This window comes from Microcaecilia unicolor, chromosome 10, assembly GCF_901765095.1.
Source record: "Microcaecilia unicolor chromosome 10, aMicUni1.1, whole genome shotgun sequence".
Classification (NCBI taxonomy): domain Eukaryota; kingdom Metazoa; phylum Chordata; class Amphibia; order Gymnophiona; family Siphonopidae; genus Microcaecilia; species Microcaecilia unicolor.
In genome coordinates this window covers 36,502,755-36,529,709 of record NC_044040.1, presented here as the reverse complement: position 1 = coordinate 36,529,709, position 26,955 = coordinate 36,502,755, and the positions used below count along the sequence as shown (strand labels likewise).

Below are 26,955 nucleotides of genomic sequence, written 5' to 3'. Positions count from 1 at the left end.
GACTGAAAGCCCACCTCTTTAACAATGCTAAATAGTAGTAGTAGTAGTGATACAGTCGATTGTCTTGCCAATATTCTTTCCCCGACCTCATGCCCATTCTGGCGAAAGCAGCTTGCACACCTTGGATTGCAAAAGAGCATTAGCCTACTACATAGAGCAGACAAGGCCCCACAGACAGTCCACCCAGCTTTTTGTTTCTTTTGATCCCAACAGGATGGAGGTCGCCATCGGGAAACGCACCATTTCAGTTTGACTGGCAGATTGCATTTTCTTTACTTATGCCCAAGCTGGGCTGACTTTACAGGGTCATGTCACTGCTCATAATGTTAGAGCCATGTCTGCGTCAGTGGCCCACTTAAAGTCAGCTTCCATTGAAGAGATTTGCAAAGCTGCGACGTGGTCTTCAGTCCATACATTTACATCTCATTACTGCCTTGAGCAGGATACTCAACACGACAGTCGGTTTGGGCAGTCAACTCCACACTCCTAGGCATAATTTTTATTCTCAGGGCCGGTCTTAGGGCGAGGCGACCGAGGCGACTGCATAGGGCCTCGCGCTCAAGGGGGCCCCGCGCGGCGCACCTCCGCCCCGCCCCCGACCGCCAAGTTCCAGTCCCCCCTCCCTCTGAATTTTAAAAGTTACCTCGTCGGGTTACAGACAGCGGCAGGAGTGAAAAGCGTGCGAGCTGCTTGGCGCTTCAGGCGCCTTCCTTTCTCTCTTTCAGCTCTGGTTCCGCCCTCATTTCCTGTTTCCATGAGGGCGGTACCAGAGCTGAGAGAAAGGAAGGCTCCTGAAGCGTCGAGCAGCTCGCACGCTTTTCACTCCTGCCGCTACCTGTAACCTGACAAGGTAACTTTTAAAATTCAGAGGGAGGGGGACTGGAGCTCGGAGGGAGGCCTCGGAAGGAGGGGAGCCTTGGAGCTGGGAGGGGGGCCTTGGAACTGGGAGGGAGGGAGGGAGGCTGGCCTTGGAGCTGGGAAGGAGGGAGGGAGGGAGGTTGGCCTTGGAGCTGGGAATGAGAGAGGGGGGTCTTGGAGCTGGGAAGGAGGGAGGAGCCCTGGAGCTCGGAGGGAGGGAGGGGGGATGGTCCGGGAGCTCAGAAGGGATGGCCTGGGAGCTCGGAGGGAGGGGTGGCCGGCCCTGGAGCTAGGGTGGGGGCGGAGCTAGGATGGGACCCCATCAAATTCGTCTGCACAGGGCCCCGCACTTGCTAAGACCGGCCCTGTTTATTCTGTTCCAGGCTGCTCTCTCATTCAGATTGTATATAGTTTCAGGTTAATCTGTGTTATGTCCTTGCCGTTGTGAGGCCCAATTAACTAATCTTTGTTGTTTTTGATGAGCCTGGATGCTAGGGATTCCCCACGTGAGATTATAGAAGCCTACTTGTCCTTGGAGAAAGCAAAGATACTTACCTGCCCACCTCCCCTTGGAGTTGTCTCCTTGGTTATTTTTACTTTTTGCTTTAGTATTAAACTGAGAAGACCATGTTCGCGCGATGGGCGGGAAAAGCACTTGCGTATGCGCGGTGGACTGCGGCTCGCGCTCCACAAAGCTCTCTCTTTTTTTTCTATGGTAAACCGGGTGATGTGGATCGGTGTCACCCACTTGTGAGAATATGAAGCCTGCTGTCCTCGGAGAATACCTGCTACAGGTAAGTATCTTTGCTTTCTGGCCTAGTTCAGTGTAGCTTGGGGTATGCGATGCCACCTTTAGGGGGGTATACCTGTAGGCATATTTTCAAAGCACTTAGCCTTCCAAAGTTCCGTAGAAACCTATGGAACTTTGGAAGGCTAACTGCTTTGAAAATATGCCTCCTGGTCACCCCAGGTCCCTCCTTCACCCTCCCTTTCTTGCTTTCCTCCTTTATCCTCCACCATGGTTTAAAAAAAAAAAAGTGGAGTTCTGCCCGGAGACCCATCTGGTCAACTGCATAGTTACTGGGAGGATTCTGTGTTACAGAAACTGGGCAAGAGACTGGTAGAGGTGTGTGCAGCAACTGACACTAATCATCAGCAGAGCCCCTCAGAGACAGGGGCCAGGTGAGTGTGCTTTTCTTTGTCTATGTTCTTCAGGCTTTGTTAAAAAACAACAAAAAAAAGTGAACCGGCATGGCTGTGGAACTTTTTAAGCACTTCTCTCGCTGTGTTAAGCGGAGAGCAGCTTCTGGTCAGTGTCAGGGAAGTTGCTTCGGGAACCCACTGTCTGAGGAGACTGGGTATGATGACCCAATGGTTGTTACCTATGCTGCTGAGGCGCGATAGGACGCTCCTCCTGCAGGGCACAGCGTGCCAGCGGCCATTTTACTGATAGAGTCTGGGACTGCATTCCCAAGTCTGCCTGCTTCGGGGTTTTCCTCTGCACAGCTGATTCTATCTGTGAAGCCGTTCAGTATCGCTGCGGGGGTAGGGCTGGCTGAACCATTCTCCCCAGAGTTTGTCTTGTTGCACAAGGCTTATTTGTTGAGGCAGTTGGGCCAGGGAACCAGTATAGCCATTTTTGGGGCTAATTTAGATCAGTCACTGAGTCACTTGCACAACCTCCTGGGGATCCTGCCCCAAAGAGGCGATGTTGCACTTCCCTTTCTGAAGGGGACTCCCTGGCCCCTTTATCTCCTCCGTTGTCAGAGGGAGGTGTTTCGGGAGCTGCTATTTCCACACAGACGCAGTAGGAATTGGAAGAGGGGGAGCTCCGGCTGGAAGATACAGAAGACCCCTCGGCAGTTAGAGTTTTTCTTAAGGAAGAACTTGCTTCCTTTATTACTAAGGCTCTTCAGGCTGTTGATATTGCCTCTTTGGATCTCCCCACTCTGGCTTCCTCTAATCCTAAGATGGCCAGCACTCGCAGACCACCTAGGTCTTTTCAGTTCATGAGGCCATGCAGAAAAGTATTTCTGCTCAGTGGGAAACACCTGTCGCTCCCCTTCGGGTGGCCAAAGCTATTGCTAGACTGTGGCCCCTGCGGAACTGGAGAAGCTCCATATGACTTCAGTGGATGCGCTGGTGACGGCAGTCACCACGAAAACCACTCTCCCTGTGGAAAGGGGGTTGGCATTAAAAGATGTGCAAGATTGGAAGCTGGAAGCATTGCTTAAGCTCTCCTTTAAGGTGTCAACTCTTTCTTTGCAGGCAGCTATTTGTAGCTTGTATGCTGTTCAGGCCTGTCTTAGCTGGGTGCAGCAATTTGCAGATACCTTTCAGGGCTCCTAAGTTCCACTGCTCTCTCAGTTGCTGGACATGGAGAAGGGGCTGGCGTATCTGACAGATTCCTTGTATGATTTGCTTCGGCGAAATAGATGTTGCTGGCAGTCGCTGCGAGGCGTTTATTATGGCTCCGCTACTGAGTTTCGAACTCAGCATCCAAACAGTGACTAATGAAGTTGCCTTTCAAGGGCAAGCTGTTGTTTGAGGAGGATCTTGAGAAGTTGGTTAAGGACCTGGGCAATTCCAAGACTCAGCGCTTGCCTGATAACAAAGCTAAATCTTCAGTTCGGTCGTGGTCGACTAGTGCCCAGTTCCAGTACACGCACCAGTATCGACCAGGGCAGCCATCTCTGTCTCAGCAGTTTTGCTTTTCCAATAGACAGTCCTTTCGGACTAATAAGCGGGCTTTGACCTTGGATGTCATACAGTGGGCAAGGGATCCTCCATTTATTTTTTTTTTCATAATCAGAGGACCTTGTTTAAAAAATTGCAAGGACCTCTTTTACTATACTGCGCTAGTGATTCCTGCGCAGCAAATAAGAGGAAGCCCATAGGAATTGAATGGGCTTCCTCTCATTTGCTGCTCATGAATTGCTAGTGCGGCTTCGTAAAAGAGGCCCTAAGATACTTGTGTTCTCTGAGGTTACTAAGGTAATGCAAAAGAAAAAAAAAAAAAGGAAGAGAGAATTTTTGTTACTTAGGTCAAGGATTCTGTATCTTGGTAGACTATTCTGGTTAAACTTTCCATGCAAGTGTGTAGTTAGTTTCATTTCAGTGAGCATTTATTTTATAAGTCCTTCTACGCTTTAGAAATGTTAAGTAGTAGTAAGTACATTTTTGAATTCTAGGCCTATGTCTGGCACGCCTCCTAACTCTCAGTTACTATGGTAACGTCTACTCCTTATATCACTTCTTATGTATTCTGCCTGTATGGTCCCTAGGCACCCATTATAGCCTTCATGTGTATTGTTATATAACATTTCTTGGAATTGTGTCCTTACTTTTCCTCTCCAAATTGTTGGCTGTGATGCTAGAAAATTGATGTTTATCATTAGTTCCTCATGGATTTTGTTTCCATATAACTGCCATTTTGTCACTATGTGCAGGTTACCTTAGTGCATTCTTCATGTAGGTTACCCATGGCTTCCTTCAGATCCTTTTGCTGATAGTAATCCTCTTTAGAAATCAGGACTATAGATACATTAGGATAAGAATTTAAAATAAAAGAATAATTAAATAAGAATTTAAAATAAAAGTTCCACCTTATCAGCACTGAGTAAAACAATATAGTTGATATTTTTGCATCTATAGTTTTTATATATGTATCATGGCATCGAGTTTTCTATTACCATGGCAACTATATCATAGCCTGTCACTTCACACTTATTTGTGCCTTTGACTTCTTCTTTTCTGCTGTTCCCCCAGCTGTCCATTAGCCATCTCCTCTAGTAACATGTCTGTAATCAATTACTTGGCTCTTTTTCCTGTGCAGGTTGTAAGTACGTGCACTTGGAATAAGCTACAGAAGCATATAGTAGCTAACTCTTTGCTGTTCAGAAAGGGGAAAAGGAGCTGCTTTTTCCTAGTATAATTACATGGAGGGTGAAAGATGCTTGAGACTTTAGAGGAGCTTGGATGGCAGAAATGGAAGGGGGGAAGTCTGGATGGGGGGAATATAGATAATAGAGGATATGGTATGGAGAAGAGAGAATACATTAAAGAGGGACAGAGGGAAATGAGTGGTGTTAAAACTTAACATGGAGATGGGCAAAGCATGGTTATTGTTAAGGTGTGGATGGCGAGAAGGAAGAATTGAGAAGAGAGAGGCACATTTTTAAGTAAGAAAGAGGTTAGGATAATGAATTTTGTAAAAATGAGATGTTTATAATAAAGGTTGGGAAATATTTTAATATTTTGGAAATCTGTGTCATAGAATTTAACCCTTTTCACAGAATATACCCACGAGTGACTTCAGAAAACCAGGGATCCGATATAGGCCTTACTTGATATAAACGATGTCTTAAAAAATTTGCTAAGTGAAGCAGTTGCTGTTAGAGTGATTATCTGAGTGAAAAAACATGTAAAGTTGTTTAAATACAAGTTTTTAAAAATTACTGTGACTGAACATGTTTGCTTACCATAGAGAACTAAAATATTGGAAATTGCTTTTATTATAGTCAATATTTTATGTTTTAATGTTCCACAGTGGGGAGTCTGGCTTCTAGTGGTGGTGTCATGAAATTCCTGCAGTGACATCACATTGATGTGACGCCTGGTCTTCCTTTTAATTTCACATTTAAAAAGAAAGACTCAAAAGACTCTGGCATTAGGCTGCCTTTGAAGTATGTTTGTGAACTAGTAGAAGGTTTAAGTGGTAGGCATACTGGACAGCTGGAATATCTCCATTGTAAATCTTAGGATCCAGAACAGTGGCAGAATTAAAGTGTGCAGGGGCAAATACAAAAGAATCTTAGAAGCAGGAAGGAGAACAACAATGGTCAAGTAAGACCTCCTGGCACAGTTGGCAGGTTCAAATGGACAGACTGAGTGAATCAAGTAGTCCTCGCTTAATACTTGGTCTTCAATCCACACATTTACATCACACTATTGCCTTGAGCAGGATATCCGACGTGACAATCGGTTTGGGCAGTCAATGTTGTAGAATCTGTTTGGGGTCTAGAGTCCAACTCCACCCTCCTAGGCCCGTTTTATCCAGTTCCAGGCTGCACTCTCACTCTGTTTATAGTTTCAGGTTATTCTGTGTTATTTCCTCGCCGTTTAGGGGCCCAATTAACCAATGTTTGTTGTTTTGGGTGAGCCTGGATGCTAGGGATTCCCCACTTGTGAGAATATTGGAGTCGTCTTGTCCTTGGAGAAAGCGAAATGCAAAGCGGAGATAAGGAGGGCAAAAAAGGACTTTGAGAAGAAATTAGCGTTGGAAGCAAAAATACATAGTAAAAATTTTTTTAGATACATTAAAAGCAGGAAACCGGCCAAAGAGTCGGTTGGGCCGCTGGACGAAAATGGTGTTAAAGGGGCGATCAAGGAGGACAAAGCCGTAGCGGAGAAATTAAATGAATTCTTTGCTTCACCGAGGAGGATTTGGGGGGGACACCGGTGCCGGAAAGAATATTTGAAGCGGGGGAGTCGGAGAAACTAAACAAATTCTCTGTAACCTTGGAGGATGTAATGGGTCAGTTCAGCAAGCTGAAGAGTAGTAAATCACCGGGACCTGATGGTATTCATCCCAGAGTATTAATAGAACTAAAAAATGAACTTGCGGAGCTACTGTTAGAAATATGCAATCTGTCCCTAAAATCGAGTGTAGTACCGGAAGACTGGAGGGTAGCCAATGTTACTCCGATTTTTAAGAAGGGTTCCAGAGGAGATCCGGGAAATTATAGACCGGTGAGTCTGACGTCGGTGCCGGGCAAGATGGTGGAGGCTATTATTAAGAATAAAATTGCAGAGCATATACAAAAACATGGACTGATGAGACAAAGTCAGCACGGATTTAGTGAAGGGAAGTCTTGCCTCACCAATCTAATGCATTTTTTTGAGGGGGTAAGCAAACATGTGGACAATGGGGAGCCGGTTGATATTGTATATCTGGATTTTCAGAAGGCGTTTGACAAAGTGCCGCACGAAAGACTCCTGAAGAAATTGCAGAGTCATGGAATCGGAGGTAGGGTATTATTATGGATTAAGAACTGGTTGAAAGATAGGAAGCAGAGAGTAGGATTGCGTGGCCAGTATTCTCAGTGGAGGAGGGTAGTTAGTGGGGTCCCGCAGGGGTCTGTGCTGGGTCCGTTGCTTTTTAATGTATTTATAAATGACCTAGAGATGGGAATAACTAGTGAGGTAATTAAATTCGCCGATGACACAAAATTATTCAGGGTCGTCAAGTCGCAGGAGGAATGTGAACGATTACAGGAGGACCTTGCAAGACTGGGAGAATGGGCGTGCAAGTGGCAGATGAAGTTCAATGTTGACAAGTGCAAAGTGATGCATGTGGGTAAGAGGAACCCGAATTATAGCTACGTCTTGCAAGGTTCCGCGTTAGGAGTTACGGATCAAGAAAGGGATCTGGGTGTCGTCGTCGATGATACGCTGAAACCTTCTGCTCAGTGTGCTGCTGCGGCTAGGAAAGCGAATAGAATGTTGGGTGTTATTAGGAAGGGTATGGAGTCCAGGTGTGCGGATGTTATAATGCCGTTGTATCGCTCCATGGTGCGACCGCACCTGGAGTATTGTGTTCAGTACTGGTCTCCGTATCTCAAAAAAGATATAGTAGAATTGGAAAAGGTACAGCGAAGGGCGACGAAAATGATAGTGGGGATGGGACGACTTTCCTATGAAGAGAGGCTGAGAAGGCTAGGGCTTTTCAGCTTGGAGAAGAGACGGCTGAGGGGAGATATGATAGAAGTGTATAAAATAATGAGTGGAATGGATCGGGTGGATGTGAAGCGACTGTTCACGCTACCCAAAAATACTAGGACTAGAGGGCATGAGTTGAAGCTACAGTGTGGTAAATTTAAAACAAATCGGAGAAAAGTTTTCTTCACCCAACGTGTAATTAGACTCTGGAATTCGTTGCCGGAGAACGTGGTACGGGCGGTTAGCTTGACGGAGTTTAAAAAGGGGTTAGATAGATTCCTAAAGGACAAGTCCATAGACCGCTATTAAATGGACTTGGAAAAATTCCTCATTTTTAGGTATAACTTGTCTGGAATGTTTTTACGTTTGGGGAGCGTGCCAGGTGCCCTTGACCTGGATTGGCCACTGTCGGTGACAGGATGCTGGGCTAGATGGACCTTTGGTCTTTCCCAGTATGGCACTACTTATGTACTTATATACTTACCTGTAGCAGGTATTCTCCTAGGAGAGCAGGCTTCATATTCTCACAATCCTGCCCACCTCCCCTTGGAGTTGTCGCCTGGGTTATTCTATTTTATTTTTTGCTTTAGTATTAAACTGAGGAGACCGCATTCATGCGACAGGCGAGAAGACGCTGACGAGGTGGGTCATAAAGCTCTACTTATTATGGGAAAAATGCCGGACTGGGCAACGCGGATTGCTGTCACCCACTTGTGAGAATATGAAGCCTGCTGTCCTCGGAGAACACCTTGTACAGTCAAATGTCGCCCCCCTCAATACCAAAGAAGTCTCCTCAACACTATCCAAACTCTCCAAGTCTCACTGCCACCTAGATCCATGCCCCAGTTATCTTATGAAAAACGCCCCAGCACGATTCATTACAGAACTTACCACCCACTTAAACTTCCTACTCCAACAAGGCTCCTTCCCCGCTGAACACGGCAATATTCTACTCACACCCATACCGAAAAATCCCAAGAAACCAGCGAGAGACATCACCAACTACCGTCCAGTAGCCTCCATCCCTCTTTTAACCAAACTGATGGAAAACAGAGTGACCTCCTAACTTAACGAATTCATACAAAAGTTCTCCATACTACATGAATCACAATCGGGCTTTCGAACTACACACAGCCCAGAAACAGTATTACTTTCCCTGGTATCCAAGTTCAAACAAGAAATTTCAATCGGCAACAAAATACGTCTTCTGCAGTTCGATCTATCCAGCGCATTTGACATGGTAGACCATGATATTCTTACCAAAACTACTGGACAAACTTTGGATCGGAGGAAACATCATTAAGTGGATAAAAAGTTTTATCACCTCCAGATCTTACCAGGTCAAATCAACCTCGTCAATATCGCCTGCATGGCCATCAAAATGCGGAGTCCCCCAAGGCTCACCCCTATTCCCAATCCTCTTCAACCTCATGATGATCCCACTGGCCAAATCCCTATCCAAATCTGGCCTAAATCCCTTCATCTACACTGACGACGTCACAATCTTCCTCCCATTCCAACACAACCTTACAGAAATCTCGGAGAAAATAACTAATGCCATGAACGCTCTAGCATCCTGGGCCAACGCTTTCAAGATGAAACTGAACAAAGAGAAAACTCAATGCCTAATCCTTTCATCACAACACTCTGCTCCCAACCACCCTGAATGCCCCCGACGTTACAATCCCAATATCTGACAATCTAAAAATCCTAGGAGTAACATTGGACAAACACCTAACTTTAGAAACTCATGCAAAAGCCACGATGAAGAAGATGTTCAACATGATGTGGGTACTGAAAAGAGTGAAACCATTCCTCCCACAGAAAACTTTCCGCAACCTAGTCCAATCCACAGTAATTACCCATGCCGACTATTGCAATAGCATCTTCATTGGTTGTAAAGCCCAAATCGTGAAAAAACTCTAAACCGCCCAAAACACAGCAGCCAGACTCATTTTTGGAAATCACGATTCGAAAGCGCAACACCACTTCAAGAAAAACTTCACTGGCTCCCTATCAAGGAAAGAATCAACTTCAAAACCCACACAATGATCCACAAGATCCTCAATGGTGAATCCCCAAGCTACATGTCTAATTTGATCGATCTTCCAGCCAGGAACTGGTACAAATCTTCTTGAACATCTCAATCTTCATCTCCCCAACTGCAACGGCCTCAAATATAAAACCTGTTATGCATCCAACTTCTCCGTTATAGGCAGCCAACTTTGGAACGCCTTACCTAGACATATCCGAAAAACCAATGAACACCTACCCTTCCGCAAGCTGCTGAAGACTTACCTCTTTAAACAAGCCTACCCAAATGATCCTGCTTAATTCTAGTATCCAGTCCTTAACACCAAGACTGCCCACATCCCAATCCTTTCCCCACATCTTTCACTATTGTCCCACTCTATACAGCTGTGTTATCTCCTTGATTGTATTATCTCTGTGATACATTGCAGCATACTTTGTATTGTCTCTCTGATACCTTGTACCATACTCTGTAAGCTGCACTGAACCTGCTATTAGCGTGAAAGAACGGGGTATAAATGCTACAAATAAATATCTGTTTTGGTTTTAGAACAATGAGCAGGGCCAATCCAAGGTATTTGACAATCTAGGCAAACCTTTATCTGTGTGCCCCACCCATCAAGGGGCAGCTCAAGCACCTCCTCCATGTCCAGCATCTCCATTTCCCTTTCCTACTCTTCCACAATCCTGCATTGTCCCCCCATCCCCCTCCCATGATTCAGATTTCTCTCTTTCCCTATTTCTCACCCCTCCTGTGGTGTCCAATCTGTCTCTTCTTATCTACCTCCCCTTTGTAAGGTGTTCAGCAGCTTCTCTTCCTTCCTTAGTATCTCTGGGGCAGCACTGATGCTGACATGGCTGTCATGGTATCAGAGATTATCCTGGCTAGTCTGGAGCCTTGAGCATCTGTGCATGCTCAAAGCTTGTAGGGTCCTGCCCATTCCAAATGTCCTGTTTCGGAGGGAGCAGGACCCAGTACACCTTTATCATATGTGGATGCTCAAGCACCTATATTGGCCATAATGAATCTTCTGAAGACACCATGGCTCCCACTACCTAGTGGGCATGTTGGCCCTGAAGACAAGTAATTAAATTCTGTTCGCCGCATCTCAAGAAAGATATAGTGGAACTGGAAAAGGTGCAGCGAAGGGCGACTAAAATGATTGCGGGGATGGGACAGCTTCCCTGTGAAGAAAGACTAAGGAGGCTAGGGCTTTTCAGCTTGGAGAAGAGACGGCTGAGGGGAGACATGATAGAGGTATATAAAATATTGAGTGGAGTGGAACAGGTGGATGTGAAGCGTCTGTTCACGCTTTCCAAAAATACTAGGACTAGGGGACATGCGATGAAACTACAGTGTAGTACATTTAAAACAAATCGGAGAAATGTTTCTTCACCCAACGCGTAATTAAACTCTGGAATTCGTTGCCGGAGAATGTGGTGAAGGTGGTTAGCTTGGCAGAGTTTAAAAAGGGGTTAGACGGTTTCCTAAAGGTCAAGTCCATAAACCACTACTAAATGGACTTGGGAAAAATCCACAATTCCAGGAATCTATATAAATAAAAGGCACCTCCAACGTTCCAATGAAGCCTCAAGCCGGAAACTTGAGGCGCCCGAGATATCCAGTTTGGCCTGCAGTCAGTGTAGCTCCGCCCTCGCGTCAAAACGCGATGACGCAGAGGGCGGGACGGGCCTGCAGTCAGTGTGCCTCCGCCCTCGCGTCAAAACGCGACGACGTAGAGGGCGGGGCGGGGAACGCACAACGCACGAGTTCCAGAGATTCAGTGACAGCAGCGGGGAGTCCCACACATTCAGTGACAGCAGCGGGGACAGCGCTGTGGACTTTAATCACAAACTCGCAACCAAGTGACTGAGGGACGGAGGGAGGGAGAGAGGGGTGTGGAACTCGGAAGGGAGGGACGGAGGGGGGGTCTGGAACTCGGAAGGGAGGGAGGATGGTGGGCGGGAAATTACCTTGCTAGCGCCCGTTTCATTTTTTTCCGAAACGGGCATTTCTTACTAGTAACATATAAAGAATGTTTGTACGTTTGGGAAGCTTGCCAGGTGCCCTTGGCCTGGATTGGCCGCTATCGTGGACAGGATGCTGGGCTCGATGGACCCTTGGTCTTTTCCCAGTGTGGCATTACTTATGTACTTATGTAAATTCTCAATCTGTAGATAAGCAAGACTCCTTGTTTCTTGCTGCTGAGTTTTTCTTACCAAATTAGCTTAAAATTGTAATGCTGCTGGAGGAGTAATCACAGTTTATAAGCAACTGTAGCTAAGCATCCACAGCATTCTTGGAGGCTGCTGTATGTGAAATGTATGTTTTTCTTACCTCAAGCACAAGAGGCTGCTATAGCAATATACTGGGTCTGTGGATGAAAAGGAATACAGAATACACAGAAAAAAAAACCTCGTGTGCCTCCATGAGATTACAGACAAAGATAGTCAGGCCTCATTAAAAAACAAAACAAAAAGACCTCTGCAGTTTTTATGATGATGTGAATTGAAATTCCATATCATAGCAGTGATGAAAGCATAGAGCTAAAATGGCACTCAGTAAACTAATGTGTGGTTTATCACTTTGTTCTAAATTACAGAATTCAGCATGTCAAAGATTTGCTTGTATATTATAGCTAGTATACTTATGATGTCTAAGCATGTAGATTGGTTAACCATATTCAAAGCAAGGTCTACTATTTTTAACTGATTTTTCTCATCCAGTCTGAGCTGGTGGTTCTAAATATCATATATTCATTTCAGGTGTTCTTCAAATGATGCAGACAAGAATTGGAGCTTTACAAAGTGCTGTCGACAGGTATTTTATTTTTCCTTCTTTTCACTTGCTTATTGATTTTTCTGTCTAAAGACTTTTTCTTAGAACACGTGAACATACGTAAACTAAGCCTTTTTCAAATTATGTTTTCATTTGAGCAATGCTATTAAAGCTAGTTCAAATTCTTTATTCTGTTCTTTTTTTGTTCCCTTTACTAGAATTAGAGCAAAGATTGTTGATCCGTATAATAAAATAGTGTCTCGTACTGCACAGCTAGCAAGACTACAGGTATGTCATGTATCCATTTTTTTTTTTATAGAAGTATTCCTTCAGTGTTTTGACTAATTGACTGACTGACTGACATTTAAATCTTGTTATCCCACAGATTACTTAAACTGGTAGAAATGTGGATATTCCATAGAAAACAGCTGGATTAACATTTTATTTGGTCTTAAGCAAACCTGGATCCTTATTATAGACTTAGGGCCCAATATTCAGCTGGCGGTGATCAGCATTATGTTGACCGCCTTCAACATTAAACCCAGAAATTCAATTCCGTGCCATGTCCAGGCACCAGCATTGAATTTCAGGGTTTCCAGATCTGGCCAACACACAGGTGGTTAAGTGTAATATTCAGCACTTAACTGGCTAGGGGTTACCGCATAAAGATAGGACTGACTTTTATGTGGTCCTATTTATGCAGATAATTTAGTTGGTTAAGTGCTGAATATTGTCACTTAACCGGTCAAGTTCCAACTCTGCTGCCAGGTATTTGTGACCTGGATTGGCCACTGTTGGAAACAGGATGCTGGGCTTGATGGACCTTTGGTATGTCCCAGTGTGGCAATACTTATGTACTTAAATGCCCCCAAAGTAGCCAGTTTTCAGTTCGGTGCTAACTGCTGTTTTCAGTGGCACTAACCAGTTAAGTGCCTCTGAAAATTAGTGGTTTGCCCCGAACAGGCAATCTAACTGGCCAGGAGCCGTTTCTGGCCGGTTAAATCATTTTGACTATTGACCCCCCTAAGTTACTTCTTTTATCAACCTCCTACCCCTCCCCACCCCTGAAGAAAGTTGGAGGGTCTAGTTCTGGGTGTGGTAGCAGTAGCAGTTTGAGTGAATTCAAACTTGCAAGCTGAGGTTCAGGGAATCTGGGCAAGTCATTTTCACCCTCCTTAGCAGCAAAGAGAAAGAATTAAGATTGTGTCTGAGATATACATTTCAAAAAATTAATTGGGGGAGGGGGGGGGGAGTCTTCACAAGTGAAAACACAACAGTAAATGATAACTTTTTTTGGAAGGGTATAGATGGTGTGGAGGTTGTATTAGGACAGTTCTCAAAGGACTGAAAATGTCTTTCATACACATGTGTACATTTGTACCAGTGGACTCCTCCAGGGAGGAAAAGACACATTGAGTTTGAAAAGAGGCCAGATCAGACAGAGAATTTTGGAAAAATAAAGCCTTCTTTGGTAGAGGAAGTTTCTACAGCTGCAGCATAGAAACATTGATAAATTGAAATTTAGTCATTAGGGATTTCTTCTTTCAAACTGTTCCCCTCTTCTCTTGTGTTCTCCTGGTGACAGGCACACACACACAAACATATACACAGATAAAAAATAACATATATACAAACACATGCAGAGAGGTTGGGAATTATTTTTTGAGGCATGCCCTGCATGTCTTCCCCTTTCCCCTCGCTGCTACATTCTTACCCTTTGGGTTGGTTCTTTGTGGTTCAGTTGTGTGTTTCATTTTCTTTGTTGTAAATTCTACTGTGAAACCTAGTCTCTATATGTACCACTCTTAGTGATTGAACCATGTAGTTTTCTACTGGTTGCTTTGTGTATGGCTTCCTAGTGTTGGAGAAGCAAGGTAATACCTGTTGCCTTGAGAAATAGCATTCTGTGGTTAAAATGCATCCTTCCTTTTTATCCTGTTAGACCATTCAGTCCAATGTGTTGTGTATCCCTACCAACAAATGGAGTCAGAGAAGCTGAACTCTTTCATTAACATCACTGGTGCATCCTGGAGTCTTTCAGTATTTCTCTACCTCTAGCTGATGGTGTAGGTTGGACTGGTGCAGGTAGTGTTCTTCGGATAGGCCTGTGTCCCTCAAGGTCATGTTCTTTTTCCAGTGTAGCTTCTGGGGTTTAGGCCAAGGTCTTTACCCCAGTTAAGCTCAGAGAGTCCAACCTTCCGTAGTCCATGGACTCTCACTTGGTGAGGTTTGCTAGCAGAGGTTCCCGCAGGACCCTGTCAGTGAGAGGTAAGGCTTTCCTTTCATACCTTCTGGTGAGCTCCTGGCTCGGGGAGTAAAGTTGATTTATGACAAAAAATAAGAGAGCGAGAGAGAGCAGAGGATTGGACAGGGGCTTTGGAGGTACCAACAGGGCTGAGATGTGCAGGCACAGAATCTCTTCCCCAGTGGGATAATTCAGGAGGTATGGGTCCCGAGGAGTGGGTAGGGGAGGAGGTTTAGAGATGGCTGTTTCTTCACAATTCCATTGTTTCCGTTGCTGGGAGGCAGGGAGGTGGGAATTGATGGTTAAGCAGTGCTGGAGGTTTCTAACTGCCCTGTATGTGACGGGGCAATGGTTTCTTTTTGTCCCCAGTCAGGCTCAGAGAGGTCATGGAAAGGGACCATTGCAGTGCTGTGCCTCTTTCCAGTCCAGTGGTGCTTTTCGCAGTGCTCTTGACTTTGGCAGGAATGGTGGTCGTTTTGCAGCTGGCCTGCCAAAGTTTGGCATGGCTGGAGGAGCATGTTGCTCATGAGGTACAGCTGCCAAACAGGGCCCTTTCCACCCATTTGAGAGTTCAACGCAAGGGCATTACAAGCCATCACAGATAGTACCTGGGTGGCTTTTAAAGGGGGTTTGGTCCTTTAATCTATGGCTCTTCCACATCTACAGAGAGAGACTAGGGATTCGGGTGTCCAGGGGACCTCTGAGCCTTGGCATGCATGTATAAGAGGCCAAGGTGCCCGTGTGTGTGTTTTGATTGTGGAACGAGCCCTAATCTCCTCGAGGAAGCATAGAAGGCCTTTGAGGAGGAGGTTGAGGACTGCCTCACTGGGGATGGTGTACCTCTTACTGTATGAGAAAGCGGACTCCTCGATTGTCCAGTTATTCAGAAAGGAGGGGCTTAACCACCTCATTGATTTGGTGACCCTGGCCTTACATATTTTGGCAACAACCCAGGCAGAGACCTTGAATGGGGACCTCATCCTGGAAGGCCTTTCCACTTCAAGGCTTTTCCACTTCATAGAGCCTGCTGAAGGTTATTCTTGGAGGCTTGTAGCTCTTTGGCAGGCTTTATACCTATTGTACGCGTATCTGGATATATTGCTGCAATTACCCAAGGTGGATTCCCTGGTCATGACGGTGACCAAAATGACTACTGTTTCTTTCAAGGGGGTTTTGTGCTATAGAATTCCCATGACATAGAAGTGGAATAGTTCCTCAAGCAGTTATTTGCCTACTTGGCAGTGGGAGTACAGGCCTGCATGTGTGGAGGCTATCTGGTTAGGGCCCTCTAGTAGTGGGCGCAGTGATTTGTTGTAGCTCACTTGGAATCAGGAGTGGCCTTTCTGGTGGATGTGTTCTGATTTCATCCTCATTTGCTTAGTGGCTTAGGTGATGGTGGAAACCTCTAGGCAGCTGTGGCCCTGGCATTGAGCAGCCAGTACAGCCTCTAAGACACATTTAAGTAAGCTGTCATTTAGAGGCAGCTTCCATGTAGTGAGAATTTAGAAAAGCTTGTGAAAGACATTAGGCAGACCAAGCCTCAACAGTTTTCAGAGGACTGACCATAATCGTCATTCTACTTTGGATTGCAGGTCTTTTTAAGGAGTGGGCTGATACCTTATGAGTATATGGTCCTTGGGTCTCTTTGTTTGCAAAGGAGCAGAAGAGTTTGCCCTTCTGAGTGTCCCAGAGGTTTAGATATGCCTTGGCCTTGTTCTCTGCAGTTGTTAAGATCTCCCAGTAAGGGTCAGTGGGTTCCTCAGAGGTTTAGGTGGGTGGCAGGCTCTACCTATTTTACCATGAGTGGGCCTTCATTTCCAACCAATGGTTTGTGAAGGTTTTCCAACAGGGTTGAACCCTGGAATTTACTCAACCCATTTCTGATATCTTTATGGCACCTGCCCCATAGCCCTGCCTCAAAAAGGATGCAATGGAGGTCATTCTGTAGCGGTTGATTCAGGTAGGAGCTGTAGAGCCAATCCTGTGCCAGTAGCAGGGCTGGGGGTGCTACTTTTTGTGACCCCCCAAGAAGGGCTTTCCAAGTCTGGCAGATCCGCATGGAAGTCCTGTGGTTGGTGATCGGCTTGGTCATACCAGACAAGTTTCTTACCTCTCTGGATTAGACAGAGGTGTATCTTCAGCGCATCTTGAATTTCTGCAATCTAGGCAGGCACATTCAATTCAGGGCTCTGCCCTTTAGCCTAGCTACAGAGTTCTGGCCTTTTTCCAAGGTTATGGTTGCTATGGCTAGAGGGTGACTGAGTTTTTGGTTTCAACTCTGAAACTGGCCAGAAATCCATATTAAGCCTCAACTTTGCGCTGTGTCCCTCCCTCTCCAAACAGGAGGAGCCTTGTGTTCCTCTTCACCGCCCCGCCTCTCTGGCACAGGAGGAGCCCCTCTCAACGACCCACCTACAGGCCTCCAGGTCTAGCTTAAATCCTGGTGGTGTAATGGTCTAGTTGGGGCAGGAGTGATCCCTAGGCGCTCCTGCACATGCCATCTCTGCCATTAGAATGTCTGCCGCGACATTCAGTAGCAGTCTTGCAAGCTTGCCACTGAGAGTTGTGGCAGCCATTTTACATTACATTTCTGACTTATATCCCACTAACACCTCAATAGTTCTAAGCAGGTCACAAAGGCCAAGAAGCCAGGCAATCCCTGGGATAAGTCCAACATAGCAAACCACAATTACTAAACTTCCTGTAAGATATATTTCTTAAATAAACATGTTTTAATCATCCTTCTAAATATAAGATACTATTGAGGAAATGCATAAAATTTACCAAAATCCCTCCAAAGTCTTGCAGCTTGAAAAGCCAATGATTTCTCAAAAACTGTACATTTTTGCCTTTTCCTTGGTTAAAGGAAAGAAAACAACATAGTTTTGCCTACGCTTCTTTTTTTAAAAATATTTATTTATTGATTTAATTTTTATAACAAGAGTACACTTGTAATCAGAAACACAGCTAGGAAATTAAACATCCTGTTGTTCTCATTATAAACAAATTTAGGAAAAAGAAAAACCTAGAAAGTAAATATAAATATATAAGAACTTAACAATTCAATTGAATTAAATCAGGTAATATGTTACACTTTCTTAGACCTCAAATCCTGAGGGGGGGCCCTATGAATTAGAGAAGTTTACATATAAAGAAACATTTGACAAAGGCTGACAGTCCTCCAACTATTTCTTTTCCAGTTCTTATTTCACTTGTTTTAACTCTAGAAACGATTTCAGCTGATCCGGGGAGTAAAAAGTATATTTCGTTAAACCCAATTTGACTACACATTTACAAGGGTATGCTAAGAAAAAAGAACCACCAACTTCTATTGTTTTTTGTTTCATAGCAAGAAAAGACTTCTTTTTCAGTTGGGTCTGTTTGGTCACGTCAGGATAGATCCATACTTTAGCCCCCCAAAAATGGGTATTAGCATTCCTGAAGTAAAGTCTTAACACATTATTTAGGTCCTGCTCAAAAACAAAAGAAGCAATTAATGTAGACCTTTCCATTACTATATCTGAGGATTGTTTTAATATAGCAGATATATTTTTCAAATCAAGAACCTTGTTTTCTACGTCTTCCGTTTCCCCTCCTTCTCCTCTGGGTTTAAGAATATGATATAACTTATTTAATGTAGGAATAGCTTCCTGGCGGATTTTTAGTCCTTCATTCAGGTATTTTCGAAACGTTTCAATTGGAGCTACCCCAGATAGTTTGGGGAAATTTAGCAGGCGCAGATTCAAACGTCTGTTATAGTTTTCCATCTGCTCAATTTTTCTTCGTATGTCACTAATATCTTTTATAGCCATATTTTTAAATTCATTGATTAATTCAACATCTTTTTGCAAAGTTGTAACACGAGTTGACAAATCTTGTTTAACAGAGTCAATTTCAATTGTTTGAAATTATCGTAAAGAATTTTAACATCACTTGATGACTTTTGTAATGTGGTATCCATCTTTTTTAACATCAACCAAATCGCTTCTAAAGTTACCTCCGAGGTTTTCTCCGAAGAAGAACAAACTTCTTCAGATCTCGGCATCTGCTGATGCGGCGCTAGGCCCTCACTGGTTCCCATTTCCAACACACTTCCGGGGTTGGTTTGGTTTCCCTCTAGAGCCGCTTTCGACGTCGGACAAGGAGGAAGCATTGATGTAGATGATGGTGAGAGGGAGGTTTCATCTCCCAGAAGAGATTCTGCTTCTCCAGAGGCCCCCGCTATGGGATCCGTTCCCTGCTTGGAGGTCCCAGGGAAGTAACGTTCCAGACACGGCTGGGCAGGAGAGGATGTTGAGGTAGGCGGGGGTACTAGTCTCACCATTTCTTTTCATTTAGAATGCGGCATATTGAATAGAAAAGTTTTGCCTTCCCCAGCAGTCGGAGCATTTCACAAACCAACCTTCCCCCACCCACAACAGATGCAGATCACAACTTGGAGAAATTTCCTAGTTGTGATCTGCATCTGTTGTGGGTGGGGGAAGGTTGGATTTTTGTGGATGCACAGCATGTTTACATTTAGCTCATAAAAACTTTTACAGTATACTATGTCAGACCAAAGGTCTGTGAGGTTCATGTATGCGGTTGAGAACCATTGTCCAAGAGCATCAGCAGCATTTGGAAAACAAAACAACGTGCAAATCTTTATAAATGTATACACCAAATGCACTGCTAGCATGATTTAATGACTTTGTATATTTCTACATTAGGTTTAGTCTAGAGTAGTTTTAGAAATATTACAAGAGATACAGAGCCAGTAATTTCTATTGGATGAGAGATTGGGAGGGGGTCGGGGAATGACCCTTATTGCTTGTGGGCCCAGATCCCTGTCAATCCACCCCTTTCATTTTATTATTCTTTCTAAACCAGCAGAATATGAACTGCTTCATTCAAACCACCCTAACTCTCTCGTATTCAGATCAAAGAGAGCGAGAGAGAGAGAGATCCACAAGCAATACAGATTAGGGCTCTACTGAATATTCATATTCCAATAGTGCCCTGAATACATTATTTGTATTCAGTCAAATAGTGATTTAAATTTGAATGCAAATCATCCAGGGCTCTATTGTGCTTGATCCTACTGAAATAAACACTTGATCTCTAATTTCACGTTTATGCTCATTATTTGTATTTGGCCGAATAATAAAATATGCTATTCGGTACAGCTCTAATAAAAATATAAGTATGTGTGTATTTCCGTGTCCATGCACATGCAGGTGCATAATGCATGTGCACCAAAAGGGTTAGAAAGAGTTCATGAGCCATGCATGCTTTCCCCACGTTGTTTAGGTAAACGCATACATTATTGGGTTGAGAGTTCCTATTTTATACAAAATGAGAGGCTTCTGAAATTCTGAATTTTATTGAAATTATACCTTCAAAATGAATTTGAATATATTTAAATTGTATCAGAGGCACATGGCACTGGATCATTTAGCGTTTCTAACTAGCTAATAATTATCTCGCATATCTTTCATTCAACATCAGCTTACTTTATATTCAAGAACTAATTCTAACTTACTGCATAGCTGTTTTATGCTTAATGCCAAGTTTTTCCTCCAACTCTCTGAGGAGGCAAGGAAGAAAAGCAAAGCAGAATTTTCTAGGTCACCTGTAGTTACTCTAATCTCACCATCTTCTCAGCATTGTCTTGGTATGTGACCTTGAAATTAATCTGCAAAGCAGTAGTTCAGCACGGCTTATGTATACTAAAGCAGAAATCCATGTAAGAATAAATATATTTGCAGCTGAGATTGTGCTTAAAAAAAGTTATCTTGAATCACTTTTTAAAACTTTTTCTTAACTTCCTTATTTTTAATCAGTTTGGTAGGTCTGTGTTGTTAAGGCTAGATTATATGCAGCAGAGAAAAAAATGGGCCATTCACCTATAACCCTTGGTTATATTAGACTTATTTCATTTCAGTCTTAATTTTCTGTCTACATGATGTTGTTACATGTGAGTTCTAGTACGTTCCCAATATTCCAACACCATTTCCTGCAGTCCCTGCACTGATTTCCTGTTATTCAGTACAGGAGGCAGCTCTTTCCATGGATAATCATTTCCCATGAATGCTCTATATCTACTCCCAGACAGCCTAAAGAGCAAAAAGCCTTAACTGAGAGTCAAATAGTCAGAGTTTGGACCCCAGAAATCGTCAAACTTTTGTGTCTCAGTGTTTGGTCTTGAGTGCATCTCCAGGAGGGAGTGGGACATATAGAATAGCATCAAGATACAGTTGTTCATATATTGAGTTTATCAGTAGTGTAATTTCAAGACTACTGTAGCTCCCAGATGGAGGGAGAAAGTTATGATTACATATATAATTATAGTCCGCTTGTAAGCCATGTCTTGCTAGCCAGTAACTTTCATTGGCATGTTTGCACTTTTATAGGACCTGCTCATTCGATCATTCAAGTACTTTTTTCTAATGAAAAATTCACTCCCCCCCCCCCCCGAATCTAAAGCCTTTATTTCTTGTATTTGAATGAAGCAATATATTTGCCATTCTAACTTAAACCCTCTTCTTTGTACTTGTGCAATGTGAATGAATACCTCTCTCAGAAATAGCTTCTGAGTCACAATTTAGACCGTCCTGCATTGACTTACGCCTCCGTAATAAGAGCACTAACCACTGGACATTGGACTGTTCTCTGACTGGTATTTTAAAGTATGCCAGTTAATTACAATTTGTAGCTATTTTGTCACTTAAATTGTCATCTATTTTAACATATTGCAGCAAAGGTGAGAGCTTCTTATTTAGATGGAAAAGTAATGAACTAGACATGGTTTCTCACCAAGACTGGAGGAAGCAAAGAATCAAATTAGGTGCTCAGACTAAAAGTAAAATAGAGTTGTGCAGTTTGGAATGCCTGTGAAGGAGGTGCAAATAACATCAGAGAAGCACTGAAAATGATGGCAGATAAAAAACTATCCATTCTGCCCATCTGTACCAGCTACTAAACTCTTCAGTCCCATACTCTCCCTCAGAGATCCTTTGTTCTGCCAGATGGAATAAGAATAAAATTAATCAGAATGAACTGGAACCTTGACAGTAATCTCAGTAGAGACTGAAACCTGAAAGGTGAATAGTTTTTCTTTGCTTTTATTTTGAGTTAATCAGCCATAGTGTGTAGTATGATAGTAAAAGCTGATGTGACTCTTTTGACCGTCTTGAGGGGGTGGGGCTGTTCAGGGTTGTTCTTCAATACTTTAAACGTCAGCCAGTCCTGTAGACACTCAAGGTCCTTTTTGGTTAAATGAAGAGACTGTGTCATGTTGGTATTTGATTGAACTAAGAATATTTGTTATAAAATGCAGTTAAAGAGAGGAACTCAATAAGAAAGAGGGTATTGTAAAGTGGAATTGTGTTTGAAGAAATCTGTACAAGGAGTCTCCCAACTCCTGACCTAGTAAACATGACCACATACAAGGCTCTTTAATAAACTCGATAGACGGAAGTTAGGACCCAAAGTGGTAAAGTGGATTAGAAACTGATTGACAGACAAATGTCAGATGTACGTCTAGTAGCGCTATAGAAATGCTAAGTAGTAGTAGTATGGTGGTGGTTAATGGAATTCACTCGGAGGAAGGAGAAGTGAGTAGTGGAGTGCCTTCAGGCTTGGTACTGGGTTGACTCTATTCAATATATTTGTGAGTGGCATTGCCAAAGGGTTAGAAGGTAAAGTCTGCCTTTTTGTGGATGATACCAAGATTTGCAGCAGAATGGACACCCCTGAGGGAGTAGACAACATGAAGAGAGATCCGCAAAAGTTAGAAGAATGGTCTGATATTTGGCAGTTAAAATTTTAATGTGAAGAAGTGCAGAGTGATGCATGAGGGGAGTAGAAAGCTAAGACAACTGCATGTGCTAGGAGGTGAGGAGTTAATATGCACGGACAGGGATAGGGAGATGATGGAGACAAAAATGGTGATGGAATTCAAAAAGGCATGTGATGTTTTTGTATAAAAAAAACAAAACTTAAGTGACTCCATTTGTGTGATATGTCATGGTGCTTAGATGATGACTCTGGCTCTGAAGAACTAAGGTTAGTGCTGGGCAGACTTCTGTGGTCTGTGTCCGGTATATGGCAAGACAGTTTAGGATAGGCTGGAAAGGGCTTCTACAGCAACTTCAGTAGTTGGAATGTGAGGACAGTGCCAGGTGGAATTCTATGGTTTGTGGTCCTTATATGACAAGACAGATCGGGATAGCTTTAAGACCATACCTTTATAGAGTGAACTGGGAAAGAGAATTGGGGATTACTTTAGCACTGGAAGATTGGACCACCTTAGAAGAAACTTTATATAAAGTATCATAGGCTGTTTCTGTTAAGGAGAATACCATTAAAGTTCTGTATAGGTGGTACTTGACTCATGCCTGACTTCACTATATGTTTCCAACAATTTCCTCGCTTTGTTGGAGAGGGTGTGGTAAGCAGGGCACAATGGCTCATTTGGTGGTCCTGTGTCAAACAAAGCTAGAACACACGGGACAGCTAGACTGCAAAGTTATGTTGGGCACCCTGTTCAGTGGCATCCACTAGTTTTTAAAAAGCCTTAAGGACTCTCTGTTTCCAGTCTTTATTCGTCAGGTCTTGAACACAGCTAAACTGACTTTTACTAGCCACTGGAAACAACAGTGCCCTTTCTTGGTTAAGTGCCTGACTAAGTTATGGTATCTTTGTGACACAGAGTACCTGATTGGGATTGAAAAACATACCTTAATAAATAAGTGGGAAAAGATTTGGAAACCATTTTCTAACAATACTGAATGCTCATCGGTTGTTTTGTCTTGGATGATTTTTTTTTTTGTTAATTTTCTGACTTTGACCGTACCTTGTCGTTTCCTTCCATGGGGGAGGGTCTTGCTCAACAAAATGTATAGAAGTGTTTTATTGAACTTGTTTTTACTTTATTGCATGTAATCCACTTGTGGGGGGAGGGGATGGGGTGGTTGTTTCTATCTCCCCATTTTCAGCTGTACTCCAGGTATGGAATGAGTTCCTTTTTTTTCTTTCTCTGCTCGTGTTTTGGTTATTATATGTGTTCCTATTCTGGATTACAATAAAGATGTCTTTAAGGTAAAGATGTCCTCTGGTCAGCAGAAAAAGCATTTGTTGGCCAGAGGGCTCAGCTCAAGTATTTGCAGGTCTGGGCACCACCTCCAGTCTTAAGCCAGCAAACAAAAAGAAAAGTACAGAGCAGCCCTCAAAATCCTACAGATATATAGCCAATGCCCTCAGTAGCCTTTCTCGGGTAAGATTCAGAGCCCCAATCCCCTACCGTACAGACCTGCGTCCAGCCCAGTTGCATGAGACTTCTTGCAGGGCCATTCACTTTGAGGACATCTAAGCCTGGAGCTCAGATACAATGGGGGAAACTTGCCAGTTTCATCTGCAGTCTCTCACGGCATTCCTTCACCTCCAGCAGCCAGATTTCCAGCTGAACAGACCCTGATAACCAACTTTACCAAAAGTAAACAAAACAATGTGAAGCACTCCCCCACCCCCACATGAGTCACAGCCTCTCTCCTGCCATAAAAGAAAGGATCTATTGCCCACCCACAAAAGAAATGAGCACTCATCAACTTGCCTCAGCTTCTTTGAGTGCAATCACTACTGGGGCTTCAGCAGACACAGGACAACACCACTCTGCTAGTGCAACTCCTACTAAAGTTAATCCAGGCTAACCTTTTACTGCAAGCAGCAAAGCGGCCCACTTTCCTTGCCCTCATCCAACACCTCTGACTACAGAAGGCAAAACCTAGCCTAAATTCCTTCACAAGATATTACATATAAAAATACAGAAACATAGAAAAATGTAGGCAGATGAAGACCATATGGCCTATCAAGTCATTGGCTTATTGCAGCATTCTATACAAGCATTGTGTCAGAGGAGACAACGAAGCACGCTCACCTTCACAACGGTCTTTCTAAAGACCTCCCTTTGTTGAGGATTTGCCTTCATCAAATAGTTCTCAAAAGCATTCAGCATTAAGACTCCTGATGCAGGCCTAACGGCCGAAACATGACGTTGTGTCGAGTCTTTATACCTCAATAAACATCTTTATTATTATATATCCTTTCAGTCTTTGGAATCCTTGGTCATCCTCCCACTTTTATTTCATTTCTTGTTGTTGTCTGTGGGGCGTCTAGAGTTCTCCGCCTTCTGGCGGATATTTTTTCTCTATCTAGTCTGCCCATCCTTACCATTTTACTCTTCTTATCACTCCCTTAGAGATTCTATGCACTTATCCCAAGCTCTCTTGAATACAGATACTATTTTCATCTCCACCACTTCCACCAGGAAGCTGTTCCATGAATTCACCACTCTTTCAGTGAAGATGTATTTCCACATGTTACTACTGAGTTTGTCCCCTTTCACCTTCATCCTATGCCCTCTCATTCCAGAGCTTCCTTTCAATAGAAAGAGACTAGCCTCCTGTGCATTTATACTGCATAGGTATTTAAACTTCTCTTTCATATCTCCCCTCTCCCACCTTTCTTTCAAAGTATATATATTGAGATTTATAAGTCTGTCCCCATAAGCTGATTATTTTATTAGCCGTCCTCTGGATTGACCATTCTGTTTGTTTATATCTTTTTTGAAAGTGTGGTCTCCAGAATTGTACATAATATTCTAAATGAGGTCTCACCAGAATCTTACACAGGTGCATCCTCACCTCCTTTTTCTTACTGGTCATTCCTCTCCCTATGCACCCAAGCATTCTTCTATCTTTCACTGTCGCCTTTTCTACCTGTTTGGCCACCTTAAGATCATCACACATGAACACACACAAGTCCCGCTCCTCTTTTATGCACAAAAGTTCTTCACCCCCTAAACTGTACAGCCCAAATGCATGACCCTTCATTTTTTAGCACTAAATCTTAGCTGTCAGACCATTTCTCTAGCTTTGCAAAGTCCTATCTCATGTTACCCCCACCATCAGGGGTGTCCACCCTATTTCAGATTTGGTATCATCCACAAAGAGGCAATCCTTAGCAGACAGCCCTTCAGCAATATCACTTACAAAAATGTTAAAAGAATCAGCCCAAGATCCAAATCTTACGACACACCACTGGGAACATCCATTTCCTCAGAATGAACTCCATTTACTACTACCCTGTGATTCCTTCCACTCAACCAGTGCCTAATCCAGTTAGTCACTTTAGGGCCTGTACCGAGGGCACTCAGTTTATTTATTAGTAGTCTATGCAGAACCATGTCAAAGGTTTTGCTAAAATCTAAATACACCACATTTAGCGCTCTCCCTCGCTCAAACTCTCTGGTCACCCAGTCAAAGAAATTAATCAGATTTGTCTGACAAGACTGCCTCTAGTGAAACCATGTTGCCTCGGGACCTGTAATCCATTGGATTCCAAAAACTTTACTGTTCTCTGTTTTAAAAGCGTTTCCATTAATTTACTTGTCATAGAAGTCAGACTTACCAGCCTGTAGTTCCCAACCTTTTCCTTACTTCTGCTTTAGTGGCAAGGGACCACATCTGTTCTTCTGCAGTCCTCTGGGACCACTCCCAACTGTAGAGAATCATTGAAAAGGTCAGCCAGCGGAGCTGCTAGAACTTCCCTGAGTTCCTTCAGTGCCCTTAGATGTGTGCCATCCGGCCACATCGCTTTGTCCACCTTTAGTTTAGCCAGCTCTTTATGAACACAGTCCTCTGAAATCATTCAGTAAATACTACTACTCCATTCCTATTTGTATTTGTCTTATACAGTCCTGCTCTTGGCCCTCCAGCTGTGATTACAGAACAGAAATATTTGTTAAGCAATTCCACCTTATCTTTATCAGCTTCTACATATTCCTCCCCTTCACCTTTTAGTCTCACAATGCCACTTCACGTGCATTTCTTCCTATCACTAACATATCTAAAATATGTCATCCCCCTGTTTTACCATATTGGCTATTTTTTCGTCCATTTGCATCTTTGCTTTCCTGCTTACTCTACCAGTTTCTCTTAGCTTTTCCAGATATTGTTGCCTGTCTTCCTCTTGCTGCGATCTCTTTCATTTTATGAAGGCTAACCTCTTACTCCTTACCTTTTCAGCTACTACTTTTGATAACCAAAGTGGCCTCATTTTACTCTTAATTTTATTTACTTGCCTTAAAGGCCCTAGCTCCAGGTACTAAGAATGGAAGATAAACAAGATTTTGAAGGGATTCTCTGGTTATGTCACACACCATAAAGGACCCAAGTCCATTTCTCACATACTATGCACCAAGAGTTTCAGTTAAAAATCTGGTAAAATCCTTTCTCCATCCAGGCAGTAACGTGATTTAACCTCAGCTCGCCCACTATTCTGT

At 43.4% G+C, this 26,955-nt stretch overlaps 1 protein-coding gene across 1 annotated transcript in view; it reads left to right on the top strand.

Annotated features, from left to right (window-relative positions):
• The window catches only part of COG5 (component of oligomeric golgi complex 5), a 333,667-nt gene that overhangs the window by 40,613 nt on the left and 266,099 nt on the right, over positions 1 to 26,955 (top strand). The window contains exons 4-5 of the mRNA XM_030216260.1: positions 12,376 to 12,430; positions 12,607 to 12,676. Coding sequence (XP_030072120.1) covers positions 12,376 to 12,430; positions 12,607 to 12,676 — 125 coding nt within the window. The remainder of the gene's footprint in view (positions 1 to 12,375; positions 12,431 to 12,606; positions 12,677 to 26,955) is intronic.